The sequence below is a fragment of the Psammomys obesus genome, unplaced genomic scaffold, assembly GCF_907164565.1.
Source record: "Psammomys obesus unplaced genomic scaffold, mPsaObe1.curated_primary_1811, whole genome shotgun sequence".
In the NCBI taxonomy this organism is placed as follows: Eukaryota; Metazoa; Chordata; class Mammalia; order Rodentia; family Muridae; genus Psammomys; species Psammomys obesus.
The window spans coordinates 7621675-7637671 of NW_026592666.1; the positions used below are offsets into that span (position 1 = coordinate 7621675).

General features: G+C 46.7%; 1 protein-coding gene across 2 annotated transcripts in view; it reads right to left on the minus strand.

Moving 5' to 3' along the window:
• Tiam1 (TIAM Rac1 associated GEF 1) overlaps positions 1 to 15997 on the minus strand; it is a 211521-nt gene that overhangs the window by 27424 nt on the left and 168100 nt on the right. Inside the window, exons 16-17 of one of the 2 annotated variants that reach the window (XM_055614916.1) lie at positions 10004 to 10107; positions 595 to 774 (exon numbers count right to left, since the gene is read on the minus strand). In XM_055614916.1, the coding sequence (XP_055470891.1) occupies positions 595 to 774; positions 10004 to 10107 (284 nt within the window). Of the gene's footprint in view, positions 1 to 594; positions 775 to 5881; positions 6249 to 10003; positions 10108 to 15997 lie in introns of those variants that run through there. The other variant, XM_055614917.1, reaches the window with a different exon arrangement.

Consider the following 15997-nt stretch of genomic DNA (forward strand, 5'->3'; position numbering starts at 1 on the left):
GTGTGTGTGTGTGTGTGTGTGTGTGTGTGTGTGTGTGTGTGTGTGTGTTGTGTGCGAACACCCAGCGTGTGCCTGGGGAAACCAGAGAAAGATGTCAGGAGCTCTGCTCCATCACTCTCCACCTTATCTCCTTGAGAAATGGCCTCTCACTGAGCCTGGAGCCTACCAGGTTTGGGGCTGGGCTGGCTGGTTATTAAGCTCTTGGGATCTGCCTTTCTCTGTCCCCGAGAGAAGTCATTATAGACATGTGTAGCCAGCGTGGGTGCTGAGCATTTGAACTCACGTCCTCATGCTCGCATAGCAAGTACTCATATCTACTGAGCCATCTCACCGGGCCCTGAACTCAAATTTAGTAGTAGCTTATAATGTACTTAGAAAAGCCAGAGAGATGATTTAATATTCACAACCAATCATACAAATATACAAAATAACAACTGAGAATCCCTGTTTATCAATCAATATTCTAGTTCTGAAAGAGAAATCAAGATCTTGACATTGGCGATTGGACCATGGTATAGGTTTATACCAGGCAGTGGTCTGCTCCATTCTTTCTGGAAAAGGTGGCAAGGCCCTGGGGCCGGGAGGTGGACGTACTTTGACGTAGGTGCGCTCAGTCTCCAACAGCTCACAGATCACCTTGCGCAGCTTATCTGCATCTGACAGTTGTCGCGTTGTTCCCAGCTGAGGCCCAGTGGCTTCCTGAGGAGACGGGCTGGAGTCAGAGGGGTTCATCTCGTGCAGACTCCGGCAGAACGCTGCGACCTGTTCTGTGCTCTGTGGAGCAAAGCAGATGGAGTCAGCCCCCTAGCAAGGAGCCCGGCGAGCACCTGGCCCTCCTCAAAGCATTTTTCAACTTAATGAATTGTCACATATGGATTACCTCTCATGTTTCCCAAACTGTTCCACACTCAAGTTCCTTGGGGGCTTTCAACCACAGCAGCAAAGGCTAGGAAGGGAGCGCTTACCTCACTATGACTGGGCACACTAGGCTGAGACAGTCAATGCTCACAGGAGTGTGAGAAGGGCTACTGCAACCCCCACTGATCCACTGAAACAAAGGCAGCCCAGAGGCTAAGTAGCTCAGCCAAAGTCACACAGCTGAGGCTTGGACTCTGACCCACATTTCAGAGCCTGTGATTTTGGAGGGTACTGGAGTTGGGGAGGTGGTGGAAAGAGATGCTCCTGGGATCAACTGCTCATTCACCAAGCCACATTTCCAGCCCAAAGCCTAGGTTTGGAACCGCTGCATGAGAAACTGACAAGTGAGCAGACAGAGGCACAGGAGCTAACAGCGTGTAACACAAAGAACAGGCTTTTACTCGGCCACCTGACCCTGTTCCGTACACTATCTACTTATCTGGCATGCTGGAAGACAATGTCTATCTGTGGCCACTCAAAACCCCACAGTTAGACAGATGGCCGTGTTTCTGTGATTCTGCCATTTCCAGCTTTCCCACTGCCCTCTGAGCAGAAGGTGACCCTAAAACAGGCCACTGTGGACCTCAGGAGGACAAGACGGCTGCAATAATTGCCCAAGGTTTTCTTCTCCAACTCCAGTTTAGCATTCTCCATTCCACCCGATGGAGCGATGCCCAGCCTCTCTCAGAAGCATGGGCCACTCAGCAGCTTCCCTCATTGCAGCCACACATCTCCTGAACATGCCTGAGCCACAGCTCAGATGCTTTAGGTCAGGATCTACAGTGGGATATAAAGATGCTGGTATTTGGCCTGGGTTTGTATTTAAAGACAAGGTTTCACTATACAGCCCTGGCTGTACTAGAGCTCACTTGATATATATGTATCAAGCTGGCCCCGAACTCACAGACATCCAAACCTGTCTCTGTTTCCTGAGTGTAGCAATTAGGGGTCTCATCAAACTGATTGCCCGGGCACTGTTTTGGACTAAGCAACCTGGTTTGTTTGTCCAATGCACATCAATAATGTTGGGTGGATACCTTCTACCCTCTATTTCTCTTCAGTCCTGCTATTGTCTATTTCAAGCCTAAACACAAAGTGTACTTCGTCCAGGGAATGATGGTGCTGATAAACGGTTACTCCTTTATCATCTAGGAAGAACAGTGGTCCACAGAGCTGCACGTTAAGGCGGGAGAGGTAAGACCTAAGGTATTCCACAGAATTTAGACACAGTGAAGGGTGATCTGCATATACAAGAGAGAACACAGGCAAAGTTACTCAGAATGCCCAAAAAAAGACTCATTAAGGGCAACACAGAGCAGGAAAGTCCAGAGCCCGAACAGCAATTCACAGCTATGATTCTAATTAAATTGCCATGGCTTATTCATGGCCACTGCTAACTCCACTTGACTGCCAGAAAGAGCATGCTGCCGTCACGGGTCCTGTTCAAAATCCTCCAGGGATCTGTGGGCTTCAGACATGTAATATCCCCACAAAGTCTCTTGCCTTCGGTGGCAGAAAATTCACCCAAATGGGCTGCACTGTATGCTGCGTGAGTTTTATCTCAGCAAGATTGCTAAAAAAGAAGAAACTACCTGCTTTTCACCAAAGCCTGTTTGTGCAGAAACAATGGAGTTGATATGACTTCACTAACTTGGGGTCATCTTGATATAGTCAAGTTGGGCTTTGTCATAATAATAGAAACAAGGTAACAGATACATCCATTTTAACAAACTGTTCGTGCCCTCTTTTAATGATCTAATGATAATGAAGGCAGGCAGCATGTTCTAGTGCAGCTCCGATGAGGGGATAAAAATGTGCCCTTCTGGTGAAGATCTCGTGAGCAGAAGATGGTAAGAGCTGATAACCTAGTACACTATCCTTTTCCTATTACCAACTCCCCTGGGCTGCTCTGATTTGCCACCTGGCCAAGGAGCCTAACAAACTCTGGCACCTCCGCTTATACAATGCTGCTGTCAAATCCATCTGTAACCACAGCTGGCTGTCCTTCACACACAACTCCCACGGCAAACACACCCATCACCCAATTTCAGTTATTAGCAAAATACCCTTTTGTGTATTTTCATCACTGAGACAATACCCATGTGACCTTGTAGGTCATTCCAAGCAGACCCCCCAACTGCACAAAGGCCAGCACTGTAAGAGGTTCTGACATAGAGCAGAAGCAGGCCATTTCAGGACTTGATCCACCATGCTGGAGGTGCCGCTGCACTCTGCTGAAATAGGAAGGTGTGGAAGGGGATTTCTGCGCTCTGCATTCCTCCATGATATCATAAATACCTAGAGATATCCATTTTCAAGAACGTGAACACCACACACAGTGGTGCAGGCCTGCAATCCCAGTACTCAGAGAGGCAGAGGCAGGTGGAGCTCTGTGAGTTCGAGGCCAGCCTAGCCTACAAAGAGTCCAGAACAGCCAAGCTACACAGAGAAACCCTGTCTTGGAAAAATAAAAGAAAAAAGAAAAGAAGGAGAGAGGAGGGGAGGGGAAGGGAAAGAGACAATGAACAAGGGAGCTGTCTTGGCCTCTGTGAAGTTGTGTCTAGTTAGGGTGGTGCCACTCTTGTCCTCCATACCCAGCAGCCTCCGTGGATGCCTACCCTAAAGAGCCTGGCCATTCTCCTGTGTGTGTGTGTGTGTGTGTGTGTGTGTGTGTGTGTGTGTTACTCTAAAGTGTGGGCATTCAATTTTCTCTTTGGGGTCACTTTCAGAGGCTTCAGTTCTCACCATCAGAAAACACTATCTGTCTTGACGATTTCAGGTTTTGTTTACAAAACCTTTATCAAAAGGTTTTATATGCTCTTAGGTTTTTATATGTTTTATGTACAATTGCTTTATTTATTAGTTGTTATTCATCTCTTGCTGTGCTTACTAACACTGAACTTTGGCAAAGAAAGACATGTATGCATAAGAAAAAATGCAGTTCATGCATAAATTGGCTTCTGGCACCCACGGAGGGTCTCGCGGTGTAGCCACGACAAATAGAGAGAGGCTGTTCCTTAGTTTCTTGGGTATACCTACAAGCTCCACCCCTTTGGAGGGTTCAGCCTCAACCACCCCTTCCTCATTAGACCTATTCCTGAGCATTCTGATGCTAAACAGAGTCCCTTTACAACATTCTGCTCCCTAACTCAGGATACACACTTTTGGGTGTAACCCAAGGTACTGACTTTAAACAGATCCTTTTCCCCCCCCTCACTGCCAATACATGTTACTTTAAAACAAATAAAACAGCTTCATGGAATTAATAAGTTATAATACATGATAAATACTATGAGTAGGGTGTTTCTATTTGGAAAGAATTGAAAGGATGCTATGAAGTTTGAGAATTTTGGTTGGTTAAAGTATTACCTCCAAAATGTCCTTTGAAGGAACTATGAAATGCAGGGCTCCCTTGGAATTTCTCTAGGTTATTGATTTCCCATATTGTCGCCCCGTAAAATGTCTACCTCCCTTTGGCCCTCCTCTGTGGCCAAACTTCTAATGTAGGTCAGGGTCACTATGACCCTGTCCGTAGCACCTGAAATGGGGCAGCACAGAGAAAGAACTGTCCACTACATCGCTGGCTATCACACACATGCCCAGCCAGGCAGCCTGGGTGAGGGGTTCCCAACACACTCCTACAGGAAAGCACCCTGCTCAGGGAAAAGAGGAAGACAGGCCAGGCACTTCCAAGCAGGTAACATAGGTCTCTTGATGACTGTCACCAGTACACCTTGAAACCAGACAGCGGCACTTACAGACACTGGAGAGTTTAAAACTGCTGAAGGGGTCAGAGGTGGACCGCCCCTCCCCCCAGCCAAAACCAACAGTCGGCCAACAAACAGAGAAGGCAAGACAACAAAAAAGGGAAATGGGCCACCTTACCAAGGCCAGCATGAGGCTCAGTGTTCATAACATCCTTCCCCCCCCTGTTCAAGATGAAAAGAACGTACAAAGAAAGGAGGGAGCAGGCTCTTAAGGACACACTACCAACTGGAGCGACCCAGCTGTTTAAGCCTTCCTGTTATGCAACCACCAAAGGCGATGTCTGCCTCCAGATGAGCAACTTCTAAAACTGTTCTCTGACTGACCGATTTGACACTTCCCACGGATTTTGAAGCAGGAGAAGTGGCTTCGAATCTCACAGCCTTTATTTAAGCTTTTTTTTTTTTTTTTTTTTTTTTTTTGAGATGGTGGATTTAAAAAAAAAAAACACTTCACAGTTTTAGAGGGCATTACAGTCATTCATAGCTGCTGTAATTCTTTACTAGCTTTGGGTCTCTTCTAACAAATGCCAAGTGTAGGCACTGTCAAAGTTTCTCTCATTAGATGACACGCTCTCCAGGCTGGCAGACTGGGATGTTAGCAGCAGCCTCTGAAGGCTTGCTTGAGTTTGTTAAGCTGCTCCTCGCCATGAGCCCACTACTGCATTTTCTTTTCCTATCAGAGCTGATCTTCTGAAGTAGGTCAGCTAATGTTAAACTGCCAATGTGCCAACCCTTCCTTACCAACTGCAACTCAGCAGAAATGAGGCCCAAAGCACCCCAAGGAGCAACACATGGTCCCAGCTGCTTGCTGAACGCTGCTTTCCCAGTCCGCAGTCAGAGGTGGGGAGGGAGGGCATAGTGCATTAGACACAAAACACATCAAAGAATCTCAATAGCCAAAAGAAAAGGGGAAAACACCAGTCATAGTTAAAAACATAAATATTTTTTTTTAAGTCACAGCTTTCTACCACTTAAATCCGGAGAGGGGGAAAAAAAAAAGATAAAGACCCAATACAAATTCAACTACATGCTAACAACTGACCCAACCCCATCCTCCAAACACCACCGCAATATATGTTCTTTGTTAAGGGGATAACATACAGAGATGCAGGGCAAACATGAGCACTGTCATTCGAGCCTGGGAGCAAGCCTTCCCCAAAGCGCACACAGCTCGACAGAAACAGCAAAGCGCTCACCAGATGAAGCGTGCGGTAGAAAGAGTCAGCCCTGTCATTCTCCAGCCTGGGCTTGCGCCTCATTTTCCACAGTGCAGACATCCTCAGGGATACAGGCTCATGGTAACTCCTCCTAGCACCTCATGTGTTCAGAAAGGAAACCGAAGTTTCTTAAAATACTCAGAAAGCCCCAGCCGCCTTCCAGCTCGCAGAGAGCATTCTTTCACCAGGATATCCCATGCCGCTCTTCCCGTGCTGACTGGTGACCACATCTCAATGCAGAACTGACAGTGGCCACAACCCCCAGAGCGGCACCTGCTTCCCGGCTCTGGGCTCTGTACTCCTGGGGGGAGGGCTGTCAAAGGCTGTCTCTCAGGTAAGAATTCATGCTTTGATTTCACCTGGCTTCACAACAAAAGTTCCAGAAAGAGAGAGCCAAAGCAGCCGAGAAAACAATGCACAGAGTGCCTCCCCAGGATGCGGGTGGCTCTGCCCTGCCGCCAGCAGGATCAGCTGATTGGCCAGCATCTCGAATGGCACCGGAATATTAAAAGTGCCTAGCTTGAAGAACTTTGAAGCTCCTCTCGCTGAGGCAAAGGAAACAACACCAGACGGACACATTCTTTCAATGGTGCACCCAGCCACCGGCCACAGTTTACACTTATGCTTAATTACAAGCGCAGACGCTTCCGAAGCAGCTACAACATGGATGAAAAGGAACACAGAAGCAGGGAATGGAAACACACTGAAAATTATTATAATTCATTTTCTAAATGGAAAACAATGTCAGAGCCACCAGGGGCCCTGAAATGCAGGACAGGGGGTGAGGGGTCCTGACCTCAGCTAATTAGCATTTCATTCCACAAAGTGCAAATAAGTCACTAGGGTTAAAAAGACCTAAGGCTGTCACACCATGTCAGCAGAGGAAGGAGGCGGTGACAAAAGGAGGCGACTAGACTCCCCTGCCCTGTCACAACCTCACCCGTGCTGTGACATTCCTGAATCATCTCCTGGGAACAAGCTCACAATTACCCCCTTGCTCAGCTCCAAAACAGCCTTGCACAGCTAAACTGCATTTAAAAGACAGACAGAGAACACCAACAGCTTTCTCACTTCATCCAGCCCATTTAGAAGGAAACACACACACACACACACACACACACACACACAAGCACCAGGGTCTCCAGCTTCACATCTCCCACCAGAATAAAAATTGGTAATGCAGCAGGAGGCTTCCTTTAACCCTTTAACCCCAGGAAGCTGGTGGATCTGACTGAGTCTGAGGACAGTATGGTCAGGTCAACATAGTGAGCTACAGGCCAGCCAGGACTATATAGTGAGACCCTGTCTTTTAAAAACAAAACAACAAGAAAAAGGAAAAACCTAACCATCATTTTGTTATTCTGTTGGAAGAAGTCATGTATGGGTGCAGGGTATACCATGGTTCCTGAGGACGGTTTGCAGGGTCAGACAGCCCTTCTACCACATGGTCCCTGGGATAGAAACCAGATTGTCAGCCTTGGCGACAGGCTCCCTGGCCTGCCAAGCCACGTACGTCACCATCCAGTTTCTCCTTAGTTATCAGGTACATTTCTCCACCTGATGGAGGTGTGTGCGCTCAGACAAGGCTTAATCATCCCTTCCAGGTTACAGCAGCAAACAAGTTAAAAATGAATTTGTGCACCAACACAGTCGATGCAACCAAAGCGTTTAAGCTTAATCAACAGACACTTGAGGAAGATTAAGCATTAGGAAAGCGGTTAAATGGTTCATGGCTGTGTATCTAATTGGCCTCTAGCACCACTAATAAATCAGTTCCCTTTTTTCATGAAGCCTAGTACTTAATGCCAGCACAAAACAATCTGGCTGTGGGTAATTGAAATGCCGGCATCAATACACGAGGCCTAGGGCCAGGCTGGGTTCTTATTTGCTTTTAATACCACAGAACTCCCCAGCCCCCAGGCTCTTCCACAGCATCTTTTTTCAGGAGTGTTGTGGAGATGAGTTTATATGAAATGGTTCATAGTATGCACAATTGGCATGACTTTATTTCTAATTAATATACAGTGGAACCCAAACACCAAGATCTGTCAGTACAATTTAAAATTTTTGCTTTCATATCTTTTAAATGAGAAATTTAATCTACTAAGGGCTACTACCAGGAGCTGGAGAGACAGGATGACTGAGGAAAATACTTGTCTTGGTTGGGGTTTCTACTGCTCTGATAAACAGCATGCAAAACAACTTGGGGAGGAAAGAGTTTATTTGTCTTGTACTTTTGAGTCACAGTCTATCACTGAGGGAAGTCAGGAATTCCAGCCAGGAATTAAGCCAGAGGCCACGGAGGAAGCTTCTTACTGGTAATTTCCATGGCTTCCTCAACCTGTTCTCTTCTACTATCCAGGACCACCTGCCAAGGGTGGCACCACCCACCCTGCAGGCCAACCTGATGGGGGCAATTTTTAAACTGAGGTTACTTCCTAGGTGACTTGAACCTATGTCAAGCTGACAAAAAAACCAACCAGCACACTGCTCCTATGGAGGACCAGAGAGTGGCTCCCATTGCCCAGTTTAACAGCTCACAACAGCCTCCAGCTCCAGCTCCAGCTCCAGCTCCAGCTCCAGCTCCAGCTCTAGCTCTAGCTCCAGGAAATCCAACCCCCTCTTTTAGTCTCCCATACAAGATCTGTTCAGATGAAGCGACAGGTGTCAAGGAAAAGAGTGGGCAGTTGGTGTAGAGATCAGTGTTATCCAACAAGGTGACTGTCCTCGTTAGCCCACTGTCAACCTTACTCAAGCCAGCGTGTGAGAGAAGGAAGTGCCCAGACAGCCTGGCCTTTGGGCAAGTCTGTGAGACGCTGTGTTGGCTATTAATTGATGTGGGAATGCCCGGCCCACTGTGGGTGACACCATCCTCGGGCAGATTGTTCAGGACTATATAAAAAAAGTTAGTAAGCTGATCATGGTGATATAGCCTTTAATTCTATTGCTCAAAAGGTAGAGGCAAAGGGATTTCTATGAGTTCAAGGCCAGCCAGGTTTACATAGTGAGACACACACTGTCTCAAAAAAAAAAAACAAAGGGGAGAGGGGATGAGAAACAAAATAGTTAAGCGTGAACCTGTCTTCCAGGTTCCTGCCTTAACGCCTATCAAGTGTGAACAGAAATATAAGACAAAACAAACGTTTCCCTTCCCCTAAGTAGATAATAGTCAGAGTGTTTTTATCAGAGCAACAGAAAAGGACTAATACAGTGGCACAGTCTAGAAACTTTTCTTTTGGGTGAGGTGATGGGATTTGGGGGTTTTCTGGGTTTTGTTTGTTTGCTTTGTTTTATTTGTTTAATTCCATGTGTACTGGTGTTTGGCCTATATGTCTGTCTGTGTGAGGGTGTCGGATCCACTGGAACTGGAGTTACAGACACTTGTGAGCTGCCATGTGAGTGCTGGGAATTGAACCCTGCTTCTTTAGAAGAGCTGAGCCATCTCTCCAGCCCAAGTGATACAGTTTTTCGACACTGTCGTATTTCAGAAACTCTGGAACAAAGGGGCTACTGATAGCCAGAACACTTAACAAAGTCAACCAAAAGCATGCAGAATTGCCGGCAATGATTTCAATGTTTTACAAAAAGAAAGTTTCTGCTCACTGTGTTCAACTGAAGAGCGGCATAACTAGATTAATAGAAAAATTGTTTCTTTTTTTTTTCCCCTTCAATGTAAAAAAGCATACCTTGAGCAAGAGCTGAAAGGAGATTGCTCAAAAACCAGCTCATTACAGAACCCCTAAGTAGCAAGAAGGCAGTGCTGACTCAATTATGCACATTTGGGATGATGCTTCATCCTCTACAAATGAAGATGGAGGAAGGAAATGGGATGAAATTACAGCATTAACAGGGAGCTCCAGCCGTGGCAGAAATTAAAGAGAGAGGCCTTCAATTCATTACGAGTCATTTCTGCCCTGTATTCTCCCATATGGGTTTGTTAGCGGGCCTGTGATTTGGATTTCATATCCAGCGATTTAGTAACAGCTCAGAAGTAACAACACTTCGTCCCATAGAGAGGCCGCCGAAACACACACAGCTGTAGAGGTGGCGAGTCAGCTGTGATCCTGGAGGGCATGGCATGTGAAAATGAAAACCTCTCACCTTGCTGCTGTGATCTGTCTCATCCGAAGACTCCAGGTCTGGTCCTTCGCCGTCTTCTGGAGCTGTGTCAGCACTGCTGCCCTGCTCGACACAGAGGCTGTGCCCTGCCACGCAGAAGCAGAAGAGAGCACAGGTCACCAAGCGCAGTCACAACTAAAAGCCTTTGGTGTGATGGTGGCGCAAAGTGAACACACTGATGTACTGACGTGTACATACTGATGATTCTCCCAGTACAGGTCATTGTCTTGGCTCAATAAATGGCATTTTTATTGTCACTGATATGGTATTTCATACACGCTTTTATCCTTTACAAGTTTGACAATACACAGAAATTGTTATGGATAAAATATCTGTTCGCTATAGTTCTTCTGTTGCAACCATAACCCCAATGCCAATGGGGTGGTATCTAGAGCTGAGGCTGGGGAGGCAGTTGAAAGGCAGACGAATTAGGTCATGAGGGGAGGCATCTGCATAGCAAGTTACTGACGGAGGAAGAGCCCTGGCATCAACCTGGGGCTCCCACACTTGCACAGACACGTGTCCATGTACTCCCATACACACATGTAGCCACACCCATGCATAGATGCATGCATTCATGCATAACACACACACACACACACACACACACACACACACGACAGGGGACAACAACAGTAATAACACATCTGGACTCCTGGGGATTGGTTAAACATAGATCCCTATTCAACAGTCATAGAATAGGGCTAATAGCCCGTATTTTGTAGTAGCTCTGAATGTTCCCAGTCAATACTCAGGTCCATGGTCCACACCTTAAGTAGAAAGATTCTTATGCATCAGCGCCTTCCCAAGTAGAATATGAACATGCAGAGAATCCTCTCTGAGACCCACAACCCTGAAGCCACATGAAAGAAAACAATTCAGGACAACTTGGGGAGAAAGCAGAAGAGAGCAAATAACTTCCCACAGACAATAATCATTAGGGGTGTCAAGGCCTCAGATTTACACAATGGGCTAGAGTGTGTGTGACACTCACACAGGTAAGGCTTACTACAAAAAAGGAAAAAAAAAACAAAAAAAAAACACACACACACAAAGAAGATACAATTAAAACAAAGCTGAGGGTCATTAGACTCAAAGATACTGCACAGATGTTCAATTCTTCAAGAGGAAGTAGGAAAGCTAACTTTACTTTCTGCTCAGTTAGGAATCATATCCAGACTGTTAGGAGCAAACAGTACAAGAATGGGAACAGGTTACATAAGTTGTAAATGGAATTTTAAAATGCAACTCGGGAAAGAGAAGGGAAAACAAGTGAGACAAATGAAGTGTGGTCATAGAAACAGGTCAGAATACACGGATCTTCTAAGAAAAATGTTAAAGACTTAAATAAAGATAGTGTAAGACAAAGCCCCAACAGAATGATATACACAAGAGATAGACCAGAACATATGGCAAAGAGTCAAGGCACGGCAAGCATAGCCAAGCACACAGAGCACTCTCTAAGCGACTAAAAGCAATGAGCCCAGTCAGGACACAGAAGCTACAGACACTTAACAGTTAAGCTTGATTCACAAATGACTTCCTAGCCCTAGTGCCAAGGATTAGCAATTTACCAAGCAAGCCATGTACTCAAGGATGACATTGCCTTCACTTGGAGAATTTACACACAAGCAGACCACATCGGCAATATCTTTCCTAGAACTAAGTTTAAAAAATAATAATAATAATAAAAAGCTCATTAACACCATAGACAGTAAAGGGGAAGAAAAACAAGACCGAGGTACTTTCCCTGCCAGAGCGTGAAACGGAAGATAAGTGTGCATTAACACAAGGCAAGCATAGGAGAGACTGCTGCAGAGCCCCACCCCTGCATGGAAGTGTGACACACCAGGAAAGGGACGGAACATATGACAAATGTCACAAGTGCTTGGGTGGCCCACGTGGAAAAAATAAAGACGAAAATACAAACAATCCAAGTTTTATGTCTCTCAGCAGAAAACATACCAGACAAAACAACTAACTAGAGTGAAGGTAACGACCTGCAGCTCACAAAAATCCCTCCCGCCCTGCTTGACACCTAGAGCTGAGACTGCTCCCTACACCAAGAGCCTTGGCTGGCTTGCAGTTTGCTTTGATTGGCAGAAATGATATAAGTGAAGATGTACACATTTCCAGCCAGGCCCCAGGCCCCAGGCCCCAGGCCACTGCACAGTTCCTGTTCTTGCTCACTGTGCAAAGAAACCTCAAACTCCAGCCTCAGAGATGACGGGCCTCACAGAGGTACACGTGAGCAGGAACAGGGCATCCTCAGGAAGAGCCATGTGAGCCACTCCAGGCAGAGACAGGACAGTCCCCAGCCCCCTGGGCTTGGCCCATGCTGCCAGGCTTCAGAGTGAGGCTGGGGGCATGAGGTGTTCTGCAACAATAACCAAAGAAAACAGGAGAGAAGAGGTGAGGGGAAGGCACGGGCCAGGATCCAAATACAGAGGAGACACCTTCCCACATTCAGATCCTTCTCTGGATGCCCTCAGCTTAGTGGGATTACACACACACACACACACACACACACACACACCTTTCTAGAGCAGTGTTGTTGTTACTAGAGAATTATCCTAGTTCAGAGCATTCCTGCCCCCACTTACCAGGAACCAGTCAGCTCTGTTAGCAATCAAGGAAGGAGCTGAGGACACGGCTTACAGGGGGCTGAAGAAACCACCAGAGCAAGGGACAGTTGTAGCCCAGCCCTGAGCACACGGCCAGGCACAGAGGGGGCTCCCACGGAAGAGTGAAGAGGCCAGAGCAGCCTTAGGACGGCTGTCTCAAAGCTACTACAAATAAAGCCCACTGCTGTGAATGGGCGAGAGCTCCTCTTTGGCTTTTAAATTGCTTCCATATCACAATTGCATTTTTATGGTTTGAAAACCTTTGCAAGTCACTCATTTCCCCCCAGGCCCCAACTAAGACCTGCACAGTGCAAACCCATCCAGACGGCTTACCTTACAATTTATCTTTTAATTATTTAGATCATACCATAATAATTTTGCCCTTCTTCAAGGCCTTGTGGGGGGAAAAAATCCTTGACTGATGAGATCTATAAGCAATGTGTTCAAGTTAAGCAAATTCTCTAGTTCAAACATTTCCGAAAGAGGAAAATGTGAGTGTGTGGACTGTGTATGTGTGTGTGTGTGTGTGTGTGTGTGTGTGTGTGTGTGTGTGTGTAAGAGACAACTTTCAGGAACTGTCTATCTCCTTTCATCGCTTGGGTCCTAGGACTCAAACTCAAGTTGTCAGGCTCAGTGGCTACTCCTTTAAGCACCAAGCCAGGTCACCAGCCCCCAGGAAATGACCTTTTAGAAGTTATTACTAATACTGGAATTTAAATGAGGAAAAACCATGACTGACGGATGGGTGAGGGGTGCAAGAAAAGACTGCACAACCCTATAGACACCCATCTGGGATTCAATTGCTGGGCTGTGGTTCCATTTTCGTGTTCAGTCATGTCACAGCTACATGGTTAAAAGGATTCCATGTTCACCCCATCATACATGGCGTCAGCATAGGCACCAACAAAACCAGAACTATTATAGAACAAAACTGCAGTAAAATGGAGACAGCTAAAAATGCTGTGAGTGGAGCTGGCTGGCACAGGCATGGAGCCCAGCAACCAGGAGGCTGAGGGAGAGGGGGGTCAGCCTGAGTTACAGAGTAAGTCAGAGACCACCCTGGGGTAGAGTGAAAGATCCTGTATCAAAAAGAAATAAATTAGTGTGGAGAGGCAGCTCAGCAGGGAAAGGCAGCTGGCCATCAAGCCTACACACCTGAATTCAATTTGAAAGATACACAAGGAGAAAGTGACTGCATGTGGTCCCCAACACCCACATGTGTGGCATGATAAACATGTACAATGTGCACACAGGCTCACCTATACGAGGACATAGAATAAATACTATGGAAAAGACATAAACATTATAGATTTGGGCATAATCTTGTCAGCCTGTTGAGAGAGTAAAGTAGAAAGCACATTAATGATTTCTAAAGGTCTTTATTTCTATTTTATGTGTACAGTGTTTTGCCTATATGCATATATGCATGCATGTATGTATTATGTATGTCTGTGCTCTATGTGTGTCCCTCGTGTCCACAGAGGCAGAAGAGAGTATTGGATCTCCTAGAGCTGGGGTTACAGACAGCTGTGAGCCACATGCGGGTGCTGGAAATCAAACCTGGCTCTTCGTAAGAGCTTCACAACCGCTGAGCCACCTCTCCAGCTCCTACACTAATAATTTTTAAAAACACAAAAACATAAAGAGCCTCCCCCACCCCAGTCTATGAAGTCACACACTGAATCCGACAGATTCCATCAATCAAATATCGCTACAAATCAAGACAAGGCATTTGGATCCTCCACACCCCAGCAGGACGCGGAGAAGCAGGCCATGTGCTAAGTGACAGAAAGCAAGGCATGCCAGCAGTTTAGAGGCACACGTGGCTGTGAGCTTTATGGACAGACAAACAGGGACCATGTGTGGCTGGGTATCTGTGAGGTTTCAGGGAACCCTCCCAAGACTGGACCAGGTTTGTTTGCAGGAAGACAAAGCTGTGCACTTGCTCTTTCATGCCGCCTCTCCCTGCTCCCTAAATGCAGAGCCTCAGGAAATCTCCACATCAGAACAAACCAGAGCCCTCCATTTCTGTACTGCACAGGCTAGGCAGATGCTGTTCATGCCTGGTGCAAACAATGCCTCCTTTGAACCAAGGTGCATGGCACACATGGGGGCCTTTCCTGAGAACCAGGCGCCAGGGAATCTACTTCCTACAGGACGTGCATCTGCGCTCACTGCAGCCCACAGCTTCCCCTCAGCAGCGACAGATGTGCCGGAGGCCTATCAAAGGGTCTCCAGCTCTCTAATCGGGTCTGGTCTGACCCATCTCTGGCCTGTGTCACTGGCCTGCTGTCAGTCGCCCAGGCTCAGCTTTCTCTGGCTCAAAATGCAAGAAAACCCACTTTTCAAAGAAGCAGCAGCAGCAGCCCTGATAGGGAGGGAGCCCAGTGTCTTTACCACAAATGAACATCACTTCAGCCAGCCAAGAAAAGGTCTAGGGAGGATGCAGCAGAGAGGCACGGCCATAGAAGTCAAGGTCGGCTCTCCTAACAGAACTTAAGAGAGCCTGTGTGCATGTGCTTTTGGCGGTCTTGCTACATTACTTAAGATTAATTCTCACTCTCAGCAATCCTGCCCGTCACAAGTGCTGCCATGACAGGCCTGTATCACAACACCTGCCCCTAAACACACACTTAAAATTGCTGAGGCCACTTAAGGATAAGTCTTAAAATTTGCAGAAAGTTGGCTTTTTGCATAATTGCTGTTGGGAATATCTTTGTTTCATTGGAAAATTCCATGATCACTATCCTGTACCACAATAATTTTACTCACTTGGGAGAAAGAAGCCAACATCAAAATAAGCTTTCCTCTCTCCTCTCAGTACAAACGGCAGAAATGGGGTGTGTCAGTCACTGAGCACACTGAGACACTACGGTACATGTTTTATGAAGCTTGGGGAAGCTCTCAGATCTGCCTGCCTTCCTGCACCGATGCTCGCTGAGGTGTTAAGGGAGGTAGCTGTACACCTTCGAATAACCCCTGCCGGTGGTGGGGGGCGGGGGCAGTGGCAATCATTGAGGGTTTTTCTTTGGGATTGGGCAGGTACTACCATCTTGCAAAAGCTTATAGGGACGAACAGAATAGCCCCTCACACCAAAGAATTACAGGACCTGAAACGTTACAATCCATAGTCAAAACAAATCCCGTCAGAACTTAATAGGGGCTTCTTGGAAACACTATACACACACCCTTCCCACGTTCTCCCGCTGGCTTCCCCTTCACAAGGATCCTCCTAGAATAACAGTCATTGGGGGAACTGCCCTTTTTGTGTCCTGGCTGCCTTCCTGGCATGTTCTTAAACAAGCGTTTGGAAAGCAAGGATGAGAAGAGGACCAGTAAGAAGACTCCAGCC